Source organism: Falco cherrug, chromosome 5 (genome assembly GCF_023634085.1).
Source record: "Falco cherrug isolate bFalChe1 chromosome 5, bFalChe1.pri, whole genome shotgun sequence".
NCBI classification, from domain to species: Eukaryota; Metazoa; Chordata; class Aves; order Falconiformes; family Falconidae; genus Falco; species Falco cherrug.
Window position 1 is genome coordinate 32,131,250 of NC_073701.1, and position 14,915 is coordinate 32,146,164.

Below are 14,915 nucleotides of genomic sequence, written 5' to 3' on the forward strand. Positions count from 1 at the left end.
TGCCCATTGCCCCTTGTCCTGTCACTGGGCGCTGCTGAAAAGAGCCTGGCCCCATCCTCCTGACATTTGCCCTTAAGGTATTTGTAGATCTTGGTAAGATCTCCTCTCGGTCTTCTCTTCCCCAGGCTAAATGTGCCCAGCTCTCTCAGCCTTTCCTCAAAAGGGAGATGCTCCAGTCCCCTCACCATCTTTGCGGCCTCTGCTGGACCCTCTCCCGTAGTTCCCTATTAAACTGAAGAAAAACAAATCTTATTTGCTTTAGTCCCCATATGTCTTAACAGTTTGTCCTGGTATTCAGCTGCTCTTATTTTAACCACATTGTCTCCAACAAAGTTTATACACTTCAAGGAAGGTGGGCTTGGTGCCCCCTTTCCCCTTTTCCTTTTTTTTTTTTTTTTTTTTTTATTTCCATTCAATTGGCAGTGTTGCCGTCTGCATCTTCTGTGTTGCTGTTAATTCTGATCCCGGCACAAGTAAACTAGAAAAAATAAAGTGATCCTGTGTAGGATGATGTTTTCCAGTTGTCTACCTTTGTTCTTTCAACAGTCAAAGTAATAAAAATATCCGTGACTGATATCCCTGAGGTGAATTTCTGTAATTCATGTCCATCTTCTGAAAGGAATGGATAGACGGGGAAAATGAGGAAAATATAAGAATATAGTTGTTCTCATGAAGAATTATTTTATGAAGAATAAAACCTTTATCTAATGACTCATTGTGAGTGACTTAACTAATTTTCTTTTCTCCAGCATACTCTTTCACTGGAAACATCTACTAATGTGTAGTAAACCTTCAGTTTATTACAAAGGAAAAAGTTGTAAATCACTGTGCTATTGCTAGTCTAGCTTTAATTGTAGTATATTCCCCCCCCCCCCTTTTTTTTAAGGCTTTCCTAATTTGAGGAGACCTGTATAAAATTAGTTTTGATCATACAGTCATGGTGGTTTTCAGTGAACAGGGTTATTTAATTTGAATGAAATTTCCTTTCTGTTAGCTGGTTGGCAATAAATTTACTGGTGAGAAGTACTTTATTTCATCATTACTGTGTTTTTCTTCTAAATCGTGAAGAAAATCATGAGTTTGTGGGGACAGTGTGGATGTTCCTATTTTTATACTTCAGATTTTGGCTTTCTGCACTCTTTGAAATACAACTCCACCAGCGTCTCTTTTTCAGTGTCAACTCTGAAACACTGTGTTGGTTTGCCAAAGAAAAGTTCCTCAAAGCTGCATTTACTGAAAGTTTGACTCCAGTTCTTTACTACTACCATATGAGACAGCACAACGGAGCTTGCTTTTTTGGCATTGGAGGTCATGCTTTCAAACTGAAGTGTGATGCTAGTGATCAGATCTTGCTCTTGCAGCAGCAGCCTTTCTGATTTTTTCCATAATTCTGTGGTATTTTTTTTTTTATTTCTACTACTCCATCTTTCTTCCAGAATCCTACCTTTGCAGTTGCTGCTCTATGGCTTGTCAAGTGCAATGATAAAATAAAAATAATTTTTAGGGTTTTTTTTTGTTCTGTTTGAGGAGTATGAGAATTGCAGAAGGAATTATCTCATATATGACTTACAAGTGAAAGTGTGGGGGGAAGCTGCAAAAACTTTTATACTTGCAGTACCATGTTGCCATTGATGCTAGCATTTTTCCTGCTGAACTTAAAAGTTTTGAGAAGGCTTAAGGTAAAGTAAGTTTTGGAGAGCTTTGCTGCATGTGCTTTGTTTTTCTACTTTATTAGTATGAGCTATATCTGTCTGAATCTTTCTGTTAACTGAAGTTTTAATTAGGATGTACTGTATGGTTATGCATAGCTTGCCTTTTGTTGGAATGAGTTGTCTTAGGCTTGGAAGTAGTGTTAGTCTCTTGTGCCTGCCTCTTAAATTTTTACTTTGAATGAAAGCTTTTGAACTTGGGGGTTGCAGGAATTGATAAAAAAAATACCTATGTACAGGTCAGTGTGATCGATGTTTGAAGCTTGTAGGTTTATTTCTAGAGAGATAATCTTTATTTCCTTCATGAGGTTAAAATATAGTGCAATGGGAAGTTGCACTGGTGACCTTTTTTTCTTTGTCATAAGATTAGTGGTTATTAACAGCAACAATAAACAGGAAATTAAGTAATTGTAAACATTACTTCCTGGGTTTGTGTGGTACCTTTGCATGTCCCCACTCCACAGTCCACGCAGCGTTGAACAGGGTTTAAAAACGTGTTATCTTTACCGGTCATTCCCAAGGGTTTTTCTTTTATGCAGATTTATGTTATTTAGACCTGTAATAAAGGATTATGTCCGTTAGCTTGTGCTTGGATGGCAGTACTGAGGCAGCCTGTTTGGGCTGAAGCTTGCCACCAGCTGTTGGCTCTGAGGGACACATTGTTCATGAGCTGCTGTTTTGACACCTTCCCCTTCTGTTTTTTTAATCAGCTCCTCCGGTTTTGAACATTGGCTCGGTGCTTCATGAACTCTAAGCACACATTAGGTTTCACTTAACCTTTAGCAGCCAACAGATCTAAATATGACACAGAGGAACGGAACCCACCAGCTGTTTGTACCTGCTTGATGCCTTTCTCCCGGTTAGGATTAACGTTTGGCTGTGGTACGGAAATCCTCTTGGAGTGGCTCTGAAGGGAAGAAGAAATTCGGGTCCTACTACAGTGGTTACGTATTAACTGCAAAAGTAGGTCATTGTGGCGGGGAGTAGTCCAAACAGCGCCTGGTTGCTGCAGCAACGACCTACTTTAGGAAACTATTTTTGTTGATTCATATTGAAATGTTCTTCTTATGAATTGTGTAAGGAAACGATCAGGTTATGAGACATAGCAATGAAAGCTGCAGACTGTAGACTCCCCCTGCATGTCCCACCCCCCACCCCCTTCTTTTCCCCCTCTTTGGTCTTGCCCTTTGTTGTTGCATGTATAGGGATTAAAGTAAATAAGTTTTTTTTTTCTTCCGTTTGACCTCTAGTGGGGAATGTCTCTTCTTGCTTGAAGTTTCTGCATAGCCATAATGCTTATCAATGGTGATTATGTTTCCGGAGTACAGAGCCTACAAATGCTCCCCTACTTTTTTGTCTATAGGAATAACTTTGGAGTTTAAAAAAAGAAATTTTTCTTGTGGGAGTATCTCTTTTCTGGAATTCTAACAGTTTGTCTTGATATTCAACTGCTCTTATTTTCACTGCTTTGTCTCAAACAAAGTTTTTGTATGCTTTAAGGAAGGTGGGCTTGGTGCCCTCTGCACACCCCCCCACACCCCACACCCCCCCAAATTGGCAGTGTTCCTGGCTGCATCTTCTGTGTTGCTGTTAATTCTGACCCCGGCACAAGTAAGCTGGAAAAAATAAAGTGATCCTGTGTAGGATGATGTTTATGATGTTTTCTAGTTGTTTACCTTTGTTCATTCAGCAGTCAAAGTAATAAAAATATCCGTGGCTGGTGTTCCTGAGGTGAATTTTTGTCATTCACAGCCATCTTCTGAAAGGAATGGGTAGATGGGGAAAATGAGGAAAATATAAGAATATAGTTGTTCTCATAAACTTTTCATTCTTCATAAAATAATTCTTCATCTAAACTACTGTCACTTCTGCAGAGATGATTGAATATCAATTTTTAGTTATCAGAATGTTCCACTTTACTATGTAAGTTGTATAGACTAATTTAGTTACTTCAAGTGAGGTACTTTCTGTTGGTCCTGACCTTCAGTATTGCAGTGAACTGCTGCAGTTGTGGCAAATGAAGGCAGCATGCTTATCTAAAGGTTATGTGGATTTTTTTCCTTTATTATGCCTCAAGCTATATTTCAGTTTTGTTTACCAGGGCTTATGTTCCTGAGCTCCGTGCACCTTTTCCATCAGCTCTAGACTTTGAGGTGGAAGGCCTGTGCGGCATGAAGTGAACCGTTACTTCTGTTAATCTATTCATGCTAAGAAACTTTGGGACAGTGGAGTTTTTCTGGATTTATGCAGCTTAATGAACAAAAGCTGTGTTTCAGTTATTTGTTTGTTTTGTTTTTTTTTTTTTAAATGTTGGTTCTTTCTACATAATTATTACTCAAAAGCCTGAACACATTTTGTTCATGTTTACCCTGTATTCCAATGTAAATGACTAATTTCAGCTTTGAAAGACCAGTTCAGACATTTTTGGTGTTCTGATTCATAAGAGTAGCAATGATAAGTTAGGATAATGTTGAATGGCTGACCACCATAAGGTGGGCACCGCAGAGATGAAATCCAGCCATTTTTAATTCATATTTTCAGGAATAGCTTCAGGTAGTTTTTCTTGGTTTTGAAACTTTACACCAATTTCTGTGCTTGCTTTTAGATTTTAGCTCTGTCCTTAATTCCCTTCTATTAGTTTAATAGATTATTGTTTTTTTAGATAATGGGAAGCCAGAGATCATGGAATTATACCTTAAGGGCTTGCAATTTATACAGTGTAGTTGAGAAATACATTCATTTAACACAGTTTCATTTCTGGGAAACTTAAAACTGTGAAAATCTTACTAGCAGTAATTATAACCTTAAAGTAGTTTTAATGCAAGGGAAGTAAAAGACTTTTATTAAAGGAAATGAGGGGCAGTATAAAATTTGTCCTTCAGAATCAGGTTGCAAGTCTGTATCTTGTTATAGTGCTGTTATTGCGCTTGCTCTTTTGAAATGAGCCGTAACTATTACTTTCTCATGGACAGCTTAGATTGCCAAAAATAACGTGGCTGAACTATTTTATAAAGCAGGCCAGCTCTGGTTTAATTACATAGAGCCTTATGAGCTGCTCATTTAAATAAGAGAACTAGGGTACATGAGAATAAGGAATTTTAAATTTGTTTAAATATGAGCATTTCTGTACTGCCAAGTAGCTTAGTTTTGTAATTGGCTTCTAGGTCCTATTTTCACAGCTGTTTGTCGTTCCCCCCCCCAGCAAATACATTTGTTTGCTCTTGGATTTTCCTTTATGGATCCACCTAGTTTCTCTCTGGAAAGAGTTAGGCATAAGGAATTAAAATCAAATAATAAGGACTTTGATTTATCAGATTTGGATTAGAGAAAGATAATCACAGAATATATACATTAAAGAATGGAAGACACTGGGAGTGAGATTGAGGAAGCTGTGAGCCTTAGTTGCCTATCACCCAGGAGGCTGACCTTTGTAACAAGCGAGTAATTTGAGATGTGTGGTTACTAGTTATATGGGAATAGTTCAGATGAATAATAGGTGCCCTTTGAATGTGAAGTTAAGATCCAGATCTTCATAGAAGCTAAATACACTATTTGTGCTGTGATGTATGGCTCACAAAATTGGAAGCAAATACAGATCGCTATTTGGGAGATTATGAATGTCTGTTGAATAGGACAAAAATTTTATTTCCTACCTTTGGGGAATGTTAACCTTGAAAAGGTCATTCAGTTGGGAAGAAATTTATGAGGAATGATATCTAAGGAATTACTAGCTTTGTGTCCATTGTAAGCTAGGTTAGATTCAAATTATTTTGTTGCTCTTAATAGAGCAGTATTGCTTGGTGTAGTTGGTTTTCTAGTTCAACTCCATATGTGAAATGGTCTTTACTATTTAGCTTCAAAGAAAATGCACCCAACATGACTCAGCTTGGAGACTTTTGAAAGAAAGCAACATTTAAATTCTATTATTGTTCAAAGTCCTTTCCTTAATCCTTTTGCAAAGAGCTGCATTTGTTTTTTTAAGAAGCTCTTTTACAGCAATTGTGACTATTTAAGCTGTACATGGGCTTGGGTATATCTTGCATTCTTCCTCCATCACAGCTCTGTTTTGTCTTGGAAGTTATAACAGTAGTAAATATTAGAGGAAAAAAGTGGAGTGACACACTTCATGGTCTGTTTGGTTTGGTTTTTGCGTGTGGATCAGCTCTTACTAAGTTATGAAAGATGCTGAAGTCCTGAATTGCACTCTAAAGGAGCTGGTTTTTCTCCACTGACTGTAGAGCAACCCTGCAGGAGATTAGTTAGCTCCCACAGCCACTTCACTTAAGTACCTAGAGTTGAATAACATGAACTTTTTCCTGCTTTTGTGTATAAGCTTTAAGGATAATACCTTTGTGAAATGTATTATTGTATACCTTTTTAGGATGTGGAAGTTGTATGTGGTATTCGCTGAAACAGTGTAATATAATAAGGCATGCCTCTGTGACCTTGATTTGGTAATAGGAAAATATTACTATGGCTTGTTGCCAGAGGATGCGGTGGAGTGTACATAACACTTAAATCCTGTCTGAGCTTAATCTTCTTACAGTTTCGTAAGAATATACTGCTCGTGCTAAGACACACTGGTTGGTGGCAATCAAGCAGGAAAGTATACTGATAAAATATTAAATATTTGTATATAGGTACATGAAATTTGAGATGCTTCTCAGAGGCTCATACTCTGTTGTGGCAGATGAAATCAGCCTTATGATTCCTGTAGAAGGTGGTATGAAGATGATGTTTATCTGAATGAAACAGACTTCCATAATGATCTAACAGAACATATGGCAAAATAGCAGATATATAAGAAAGAAAGGCTCCCTTACTCTCTTCCCATGAAGAGAAATAAATGTTGCGTAATTTATTAATAGTCATGGTCTAATCCTGTAAACGACTCAAAAAAAGTGGTTGATGTTATACCAGTATGTGATATTCTTTCTTTTTATTGAATCCAGCTCTACTAAACTTTGAAAGATGGAGGAGGATTATCTGATAGCAATGTTGGAAAAAAAGATTGAATGGGGAAAATAAAACTAGCAGACTTTAGGCTGCTTAAGATAATTCTGGTAAACAAAATCTGGGTGGCAGTCAGATACCTGTAATGACATGAGTCTCTTGTTTGACAGCACTTTTCTTTCACTGGAGAGATTGTAATCAATGGTTTGGGATGAGGACTAGTGGGTAGATAGAAGGTATTTAAAAAGACTAGTTAAATGGAAGTTTGGATGGGTTGCTGCAGGTTGGCCAGTCTTAGGTAAAAATACTAAACTTAGGAATGAAACAAGTTTTATCACTGGTGGTTGGGGTGTTTTTCACTCAGATTTCTAAACTTCTTCCTCAGAATGAGGAAACCCAACTAGATTCCTTTCTTTTGTGTGATACTGGCTGTGCAGCCTAACACTCCTGCCTTGCCTAATGGTTCAATTCAGAATTTGGATCAGTTCAGAAAAAAACCTGAAACTGAAGATGCTTAAGGGCTTAGCACCACCATTTTCAGATGTCAGTGGTGCCTGAAAGAGAAGTCACTGCATTTTAAGCCCCCTCAGTTCCCAGTAACTGTCCTCATTTCATACTGGCAAGGATTGTTCTGTGTGATTATGGTTTCTGGGTGTTCATTAATCCTAAAAATAATGCCAAACAAGACTTACTGGTAGCCTTAAACAGTATGTCTATAAGGTTCCTTCTTGTGTGTCTCCTAAATAAGAATGCTGCCTTTTTAACAGACTGCTCCTGACTTCTTCCCTGGAGAAGGTCTTTAATCATGTTAAGTGCAGAGTCAGGAGGGCTGCATGACGTAGTGCTTAGATTTGTTCATTTTGTTAATGATTAACTGTGTTAACCATTAGTTACTTAACTTTTTGAATTTCTGCCTTGATGGTACCGGTTTGTATCAGTTGCATAGTAGCTAAAATTATCATCAGTATTGTGCAAACTAGTTTCTGGCAGTCACTCTTAAGATGCAGGGGGGCAGAACATTTAGGTTAGATTTCAGACCCCAAGACTTTGCGTAATTGGCAGCAAGGAAGATCATGGAGTTTCTTGGAATAATCAGCTAAGATTTTATGTATATATCTTTTAAAAATGTGGTCTTCAGAAGCTTTCATGAAAATTCTGAATATCGTAGTTAGATGACGCTAAGCAAAATGTGTGTAATGCCCTCTAAGAGTGTTGCTTGAAGACAGGTATGCTTTGCATCGGCATCTTTCCTGTGTTACAATAAGTCAGTCTCTTCTGCCTGCCTCCATCGTCTCTGTCATGCATGTACCTTGTGCAGTTTGCTACAGTGAAATTAATGGTGAACTTTCCCTTGTACAAAACTAGAGGAAAGTTGAATACCAGATGCAGAAACCTGGGCTGATGCTCTAATCTGATTTTAAAAATATCTGTGCATCATTTTTGTCTTGTTAATGACGTCATGTAGTTTTTATGGCCATTCAAAGCGAAAAAGAAAGTGCTTGCCCATTGACCTTTAGGTTGAGAGGAAAAAGTTGTTTTAGATTGCAGACCTGTAACTGTAGGGAGAGGTTTGCATAGCTCCTAAATGCCACACTGGTGTAAAGTATAGGCTTCAAGCCTAGTAGCTCTTACTTTGTAGCTGCTATGAAGAAACTTCGCCTCAAGAGCTCATATACTGAAAAGAAATTACTTTTTATTTCATATTTGGTTTCAGTTCACAGACTAAGTTACCATTCTTTTTGATGTGTGTTATACTGTGAAAGGAACATGTTTGTGAGCATTTTGGTATATCTCTTCAGAGAGAAAGCTCAAATAATTTTGCCTTCTCTATGCTAGAATGCTGTTCTTAATTATGTTTAAATGCCTGCACTGAGCAAAACACCTGTGCTGCAGCAAGTGTCCTTGCATAGTATTAGAGTAATTCAAAACCATTTTCACTTGCAAACAAGTGTTAGCAGTCAAAATGATACCTTGGTAAACTAAAACCTCTTCTCTTCCAGATCCGGTAATAATTCACCCTGACAGTGTGTTGTTGAAAACTGAGAATTATTATTTAGTTATTTTTTCTTATGCCTTAATATGGGTGTGTGTGTGTGTGTGTGTGTAGATGTTCTGAATATGTTATTACTCCTATCTGATATAAAGTTTGTTATATGTAAAACATTAATTTGCTAGGATAGGAGATAAATTTAATGCATTACAGTGCCATGCCAAAATTAGAGCAAGTGCAGGAATTAAAGTTGTCCCAGGGAGTTGGTATAATTAGAATATTTCCTTTTGCATAGGCCTATTCACACAGACATTTATTAACATGTTAGATGAATGGAGAAGTTCTGAAAGGTAGAATTTTCCTTCCTTAAATTCAGAGTAATTTGTGTATGGTGATACCTAAAACTAGATATTAATTAGCATGCATTTCACCGCAGTAAAGATGCTGTGCTGTGTCTGGAAGTTTTAAAGGTACTCATGGGAAAAACTGGAGGTGAAAACTTTGATTATAACAAGCAGTTGATTCAACTATTAAGTTTCTTGGCAGGGGTTGTATCTAAAAGCAGTGATTTAAGGAGGTTTGGTTTTAAATAAGCAAGACTTGTTGCAGGTGGGTTGGACTGGATGAACTTTAAAGGTCCCTTCCAACTCAAACTATTGTATGGTTCTGTAAATCTTTGTAAATGCTTTTATGTTAGAAAAGTTTTATTAACACTTTAATGAGAAAATGCCTTTAGATGTGGTATAGCATAAATACAATTGGTGAATGCAAAATAGATGATTATTTGAAGCACACTTTATTAAAACACATTTGGTCTGAAAGATTCAAATATGCCTAATAAACTGCACGCTTATTCTGAGTACCCACTTGTAAACTGAAGCTGTGTTCTGAAAGTCAAAAGCGGTATCCTTTTGCATTGCTGTTATATAGATATCGTAGGGTTGCTAGGTTTAATGTGTTTTGGTTTTTTTTTAACAATGTGCTTTCAGTGAGTCTTGCAATGGAAGCTGTGGTTTTGCTTTTTTTGTTGTTCTGGTTTTGTTCAGGTTGGGGGAGTGTGTGTGTGTCCTCTGGCTGCTCTCCTGCTCCCTTCCTACATACATTTAACAGTTTGAGTCTACACCATTATGTCTGTTAAATGCATGAAAGAGTTCTGTGGAGATCCAGTTCTGGAGTGTGGTAAGAGATAGTTGAGAGATAATAGAGGGGATTTGGGGAATCAACAGAATAGAGATTAAACAGTATTAAGGGCAAGTTTAGGGATCTTGGATGTGAATTGGAGACTGGGTCAGTGCATGTAATCTTCTTGAATAGGATTTTGTGCCAAGTACAGACTAGAAGTTGTATGCTGTGATCAGTCAGGTAGGAAGAAAGAGATTGAGAAAATAGTGCAAATTGAAATGCTGATAGGAAAAAACCTAATGGTTTCCTGAAAGACAGATTTTTAGTTTTAATAGTTAAGAGCATTTTATGTCACCAGTTTCTCTTTATACCTTTTTCCTTATATTCTGTGATATAAAGTTTAGAAAACAAAACAACCACCACAACTAACAAAATCCCATCAAACCAAACCAAGAAAAGAAATCCAACCAACCCTCTTTTGGACTGTTTGAAAGGCATCCAGGGCACTATTGCAGCTTGTCTTCATAGCCATTTGTGAAGTATATGTGAATGCACGTGCTCCTGGAAGGCAAGGTTCACATGAGTAAGATTAATGATAAGGTCTGTCATTTCAGGCTTCAAAAAAATGATAAAATGAAGGTGTACTTTCCAGAGTCCAACTGGAAGTGACTTTGGCCTGGGAACGTGGGGCCCAGGTTCTGTCGGACAGAAGCATGTGTAATTCTCATCTGATTCTTAAAATGACTCCTGTGGGCCTTCTAACTAAATGTGTATACAGAAGTCCCTTTTACTTTTCTTACTTCGCGGTCTCACTACCAGAGTTGTTTGTGGTTTGGGGTTTTTTTTCAAATTTTTGGTTTGTTCCAGTCAAAAAACATATGAGCATAGTTGCCAGCCAAGAAGCTGTTACATGCTGGCTTCCCCTCGGACTTGCCTGCTGTTATCCTTTCAGGTTGAGTGAGCCGCACATTTTAGGTATTTAATAGCTGCTCTTGGGTTTTTCACCCAGCCTTCTATATATTATTTTTGATACTTTTCTTCCATATAAAGTTGGAAGCAATCTGTGTTAGGTAGTCATCACATATAACTGCTAAATCTCTAGAAAATGTAAAAAAGTGTTAGTAGATTTACAAGTCATGTATACCTGTATACCTCCTAGAAGGTGTAACATTGTCTTTGTAACCGGTTATTTCTTAAGATTCATTCTTTAAAGCGTAGGTGTTATGTGAACTCCTGATTTTAGTAAACCTGCTTGCTCGACACTTTGGTCTTTGTAGTGCTGTGGGCACTCGCAGTGGTGCAGCCTGCCCGTTGCTGGCAGCTCCGCACATTTTCATCCCGGCAGCGGGCACCATGCCTCCAGGGCTCCGTGGCACTGCTTTCCCTGCCTTGGTCTTGTGGTGTTACCCTCGCGGCCTTGCACACACACATACAGCAGGTGCTCTCAGAAATAATGGCCTGCAGCGTGGCCGTCGCCTCTGCTCCCCACCCCCCCCTTGGGTGTAGCTCTTGGTTTACGGCAGGGCATCCAGTGGTGTGTGTGCACAGAGGCTGGTGACTGGCTGGCTCTGACTCAGCGCCTGCCCTGATCAGCACACACTTCGGTGAGTACCAACAGCACTGCGAGTAAGAACAGTTGGCAGAGTTTGAGCAGCTCTTGGTGAGAACTGCATTGTTACTGTGAGGAAACAGTGTTGTGGAGGAGCCACCTGTTACACTGGAGAGGAGTCCAGGGGAAGGGCATTCATCTGGAGACCCCCAGCATCTCTCTTTCAGCTAGCTGCAGGGTACAGCTTTCACTTTTCCTCTCCTTCCTTTTGTTTTTATTCTTCCCCCAAAATCTGTCACCATTGGAGTCTTTAGTTAACTGTACTCAGTATACTCAGTAAAAAATCTTTGCACATGTGGACCTGTCTCAACATCCTTTCTGCAATTACCTGTTTCTCTTAAAGACTTGCAGATTTGCAGTTGTGTGTCGCGTCGTAACCCCCCCCTTCTTTTTTTTTTCTTTTTCATTATTTACTGATTTGCTCATTAAATAATTTGGGTGAGGTTACAGCCAAGATGCATGAAACTGTTATATAGAGAGCTATTTTTATAAATGAAAGCCAAAGGTGTAGTTATAGAATGGTTTGGGCTGGAAGAGATGTTTAAGATCATCTGGTTATGACTATGTAGTCCTCTGGTATGCTACTTTTAGTAAGAGTTCAGGCTGCTGTGTTGTAAGAAGGACTTGGATTAAGTTTAGTAGCAGTATGCCAACAGCTGATTGCCTGGGTTTGTTGGGATTTTTTCAGTTGTGTGCTTTTTATTCAGAGTGACAAGATACTTCTAGTTTCATTTAAGATTTGAAGGTGTTTTAGTCCATTCAAGAGTTGAATAGTGTTGAGATGGAAACTTAAATGACAGTGCAGTTTGGTTTTCTGAGTTATTGTTGAATGTGTTATATGGTATTGAACTGCTGTAAGCTAAGTGTAATTAGACTTAACATGCATGCATCACCAAAATACGTATCAAATACTGAAGGTGTGATAATCTTTGTTGGATTGTTCCTCTTAGTTCCCTTTTTCTGTTGTAAAATTATCTGGTTTTCCTCAGAAAATAAGTGTTTCTTTACACTTCCTTGCAGATTCCTGCTTCAGTGTCTTGAGGATCTTGATGCCAATCTGCGGAAACTGAATTCACGTTTGTTTGTTATTCGTGGACAGCCAGCAGATGTTTTTCCCAGACTTTTTAAGGTAAATGCCACCTTGCAGTTGTTTCTGTCCATAAATATGACTGAGAAACTAATTTCAACTAGAAATTTCAACTAATTTCTTGCACTACATACTTCAGCACACATTGTTATCCATGCAAATATTTAACTGTTCTTGCAGTTTCTCTGTTAGATTCAGGTTTTTCCCCTCTAATGTGCATATCACCAACTGAACTGAGTTGCTTTTAGACTTTACAGGTTTTGGTTTCTTTCTTTCCAGAAGTGGAACTGATTTCAAATGGTTTGTTAAGTGTAGGTATTGCATATTATTAAATATTATTATTAAATATTCCTTTCCAGGTTCCCTTTGAAATACTGAAATACGATTCTGTGCATGAGTCCAAGTTCAAAGCCTGACCTGTAAAAGCAGTGTCTTATTTAGGCCAAATATCTGCTGTGGTTGCTTTTGGCCATTAAAAGTATTTAATAATTTAATAAGTAGTAGGCTTGGTAAAAGCATAGTGCAGGTAAAAAGAAATTTCTAGTTGAAGAAGTTTAAGGCTTTTGTGGGAAAGGGTCTGATTATTGAGCAAATTAAAACTGTGAGGGATTGTTACTGATAGTAATCTGTATTCCATGGATAACTGTGTATTTAAGGTAACAATACTATAATGCGATAGTAAAAATGAACACTTTGCGGAATAATGTTAAAAATGTTTATCAAGTGACTGGATCAAGGAGAATGAGACAAGCAAGACTGTGGAGAAACAAATAGAGTACCTGTTTTTCCAAAGAGATCATCAGTTCAAGGTTTTTGTTCCTAAGTCTTCAACACCAAACTGAAACTCAACCAGATCTCACATTTCAGTCTTCATTCTTGTGCTTTATTTGTGATATGCTAACTGGATGATACTCTGACTGGTCTTTTCTTGATTTCCCTTCAGTGAAGAATTTCCTGCAGGAGTGGCATTAGTTGGTGCTTGCAAACCCCCAGATATTCAAGCTTATTATATCTGCCTGCCAAATTTGGTTTGATTGCATTTAAATAGGAGCAAAGATCTTGCTGTTGTGTGTATTGCCTTCTGGATTTGAGTGACCTGTGACAAGATTTCTTAAATAATGGCTACTTTGACAACTCCTGTTTCAGATCTTTCTACTAGGCTGATCTTTCTGTGCCTAACAGCATTGGGGTGCCACATTTTCAGAATATTAGTGCTGAGAAAGTAATGAAAATAACTTGTCATATAGATAGTGTACGGCAGCTGAAAAAGAACATTCACATCTGTCTATGTCTTCTCGTTCCTCAAATTTCAAGGAAGTGTCTTTATTTTGTATTTGCTTGCTGAGGGGCTTTTCAGGGCATCCTCTATCCTGGAACAATAAGAGGCATTGTTGAGGCTCTTGAGGACTTCTTCAATGTTTGGCTGAAGGCTGCCTGGAACATGCATCTGTCTCCTATCGCTAATCTCACAGCCTCTTTTGCCAGAGCAGTATCTGTGTATCGGGCACTTGCAGTGCAGCAAAGGGCATATAACACTGAACCAAGCTCTTCAGATCATCCTCGTTAAATGTCTCAAAGGTGAGCGGTGATCCTGACCCTGAAGAACACACGTAGGTGTTTTTTGGCTGGGAGAAGGTAACTTTAAATAACGGTAGGAGATAGTGGAACTTTTGTAGCGCCTTTGTCGGGAGCCGTGTCACAGATGCCAGCCTCTGTGGATTTCCTGGGGATGAAAGCTTCATAGCTGTTTCTTAGTAGGGCGCTCTCTTTCCCAGGCTGAAGGACAATTCCTTGCAAGAAGGCCTCAAGGTCCTTTAGGCTCTTTCATTTGTGTGTGTGTGTGTATATATATATATATATATATATAAACATACATATAAACTACTTTCCTCTTTTCAGTCCTTCAGAGCAGCTTTGATTCCCTTAAGATGCTGAATTCGGTTGGTATCACATGTTTTTAGCTGTACTAGCTAGGAGCACTGCTGCTAGCAGCAGTGGAGTGTCATCCTCTGGAGTAGTGCATAGAGACAGAATATTTTCTCCAGCAGACTTTGCAGGTCTCTGCAAAATTCTTTCAGGTTTTTTGTTTGTTTGAGGGTTTTGTTTGTTTTTTTGTTTGCTTGTGGCTTTTTTAAGTAACTTGAGGATGGTGTTTCCATCTGACTGCAGGGATCCAGCTTCTGCTAGTAGTAGGCACCCACCTGGCACCTGTTGGTAAACTTCAATTAGTCAGGTTTTGGTTGGTTCTTGCTTCATTCTCTTCAGTTTTTTCTGGTCTGCTCTGTATCTCCAGCTGTTTGGGACTGGCTTGGTAAAGCAAATAGAATTGGAACAATCTCTGTAATTCTTTAAATGCATCAACGTTGCTAAAAGTATCCAGCAGTATATGCAAAGCAATTTGTGTCCATGCTTCTTCTAAGTGTCTAGATCATGCTGATGTGATCT

The 14,915-nt window shown here is 38.4% G+C and overlaps 1 protein-coding gene across 2 annotated transcripts in view; it reads left to right on the forward strand.

Annotated features, from left to right (window-relative positions):
* Nucleotides 1–14,915, forward strand: part of CRY1 (cryptochrome circadian regulator 1) — a 38,866-nt gene that overhangs the window by 10,218 nt on the left and 13,733 nt on the right. For both annotated transcript variants that reach the window (XM_055710683.1, XM_055710684.1), the window contains exon 2: nucleotides 12,404–12,512. In XM_055710683.1, the coding sequence (XP_055566658.1) occupies nucleotides 12,404–12,512 (109 nt within the window). The remainder of the gene's footprint in view (nucleotides 1–12,403; nucleotides 12,513–14,915) is intronic.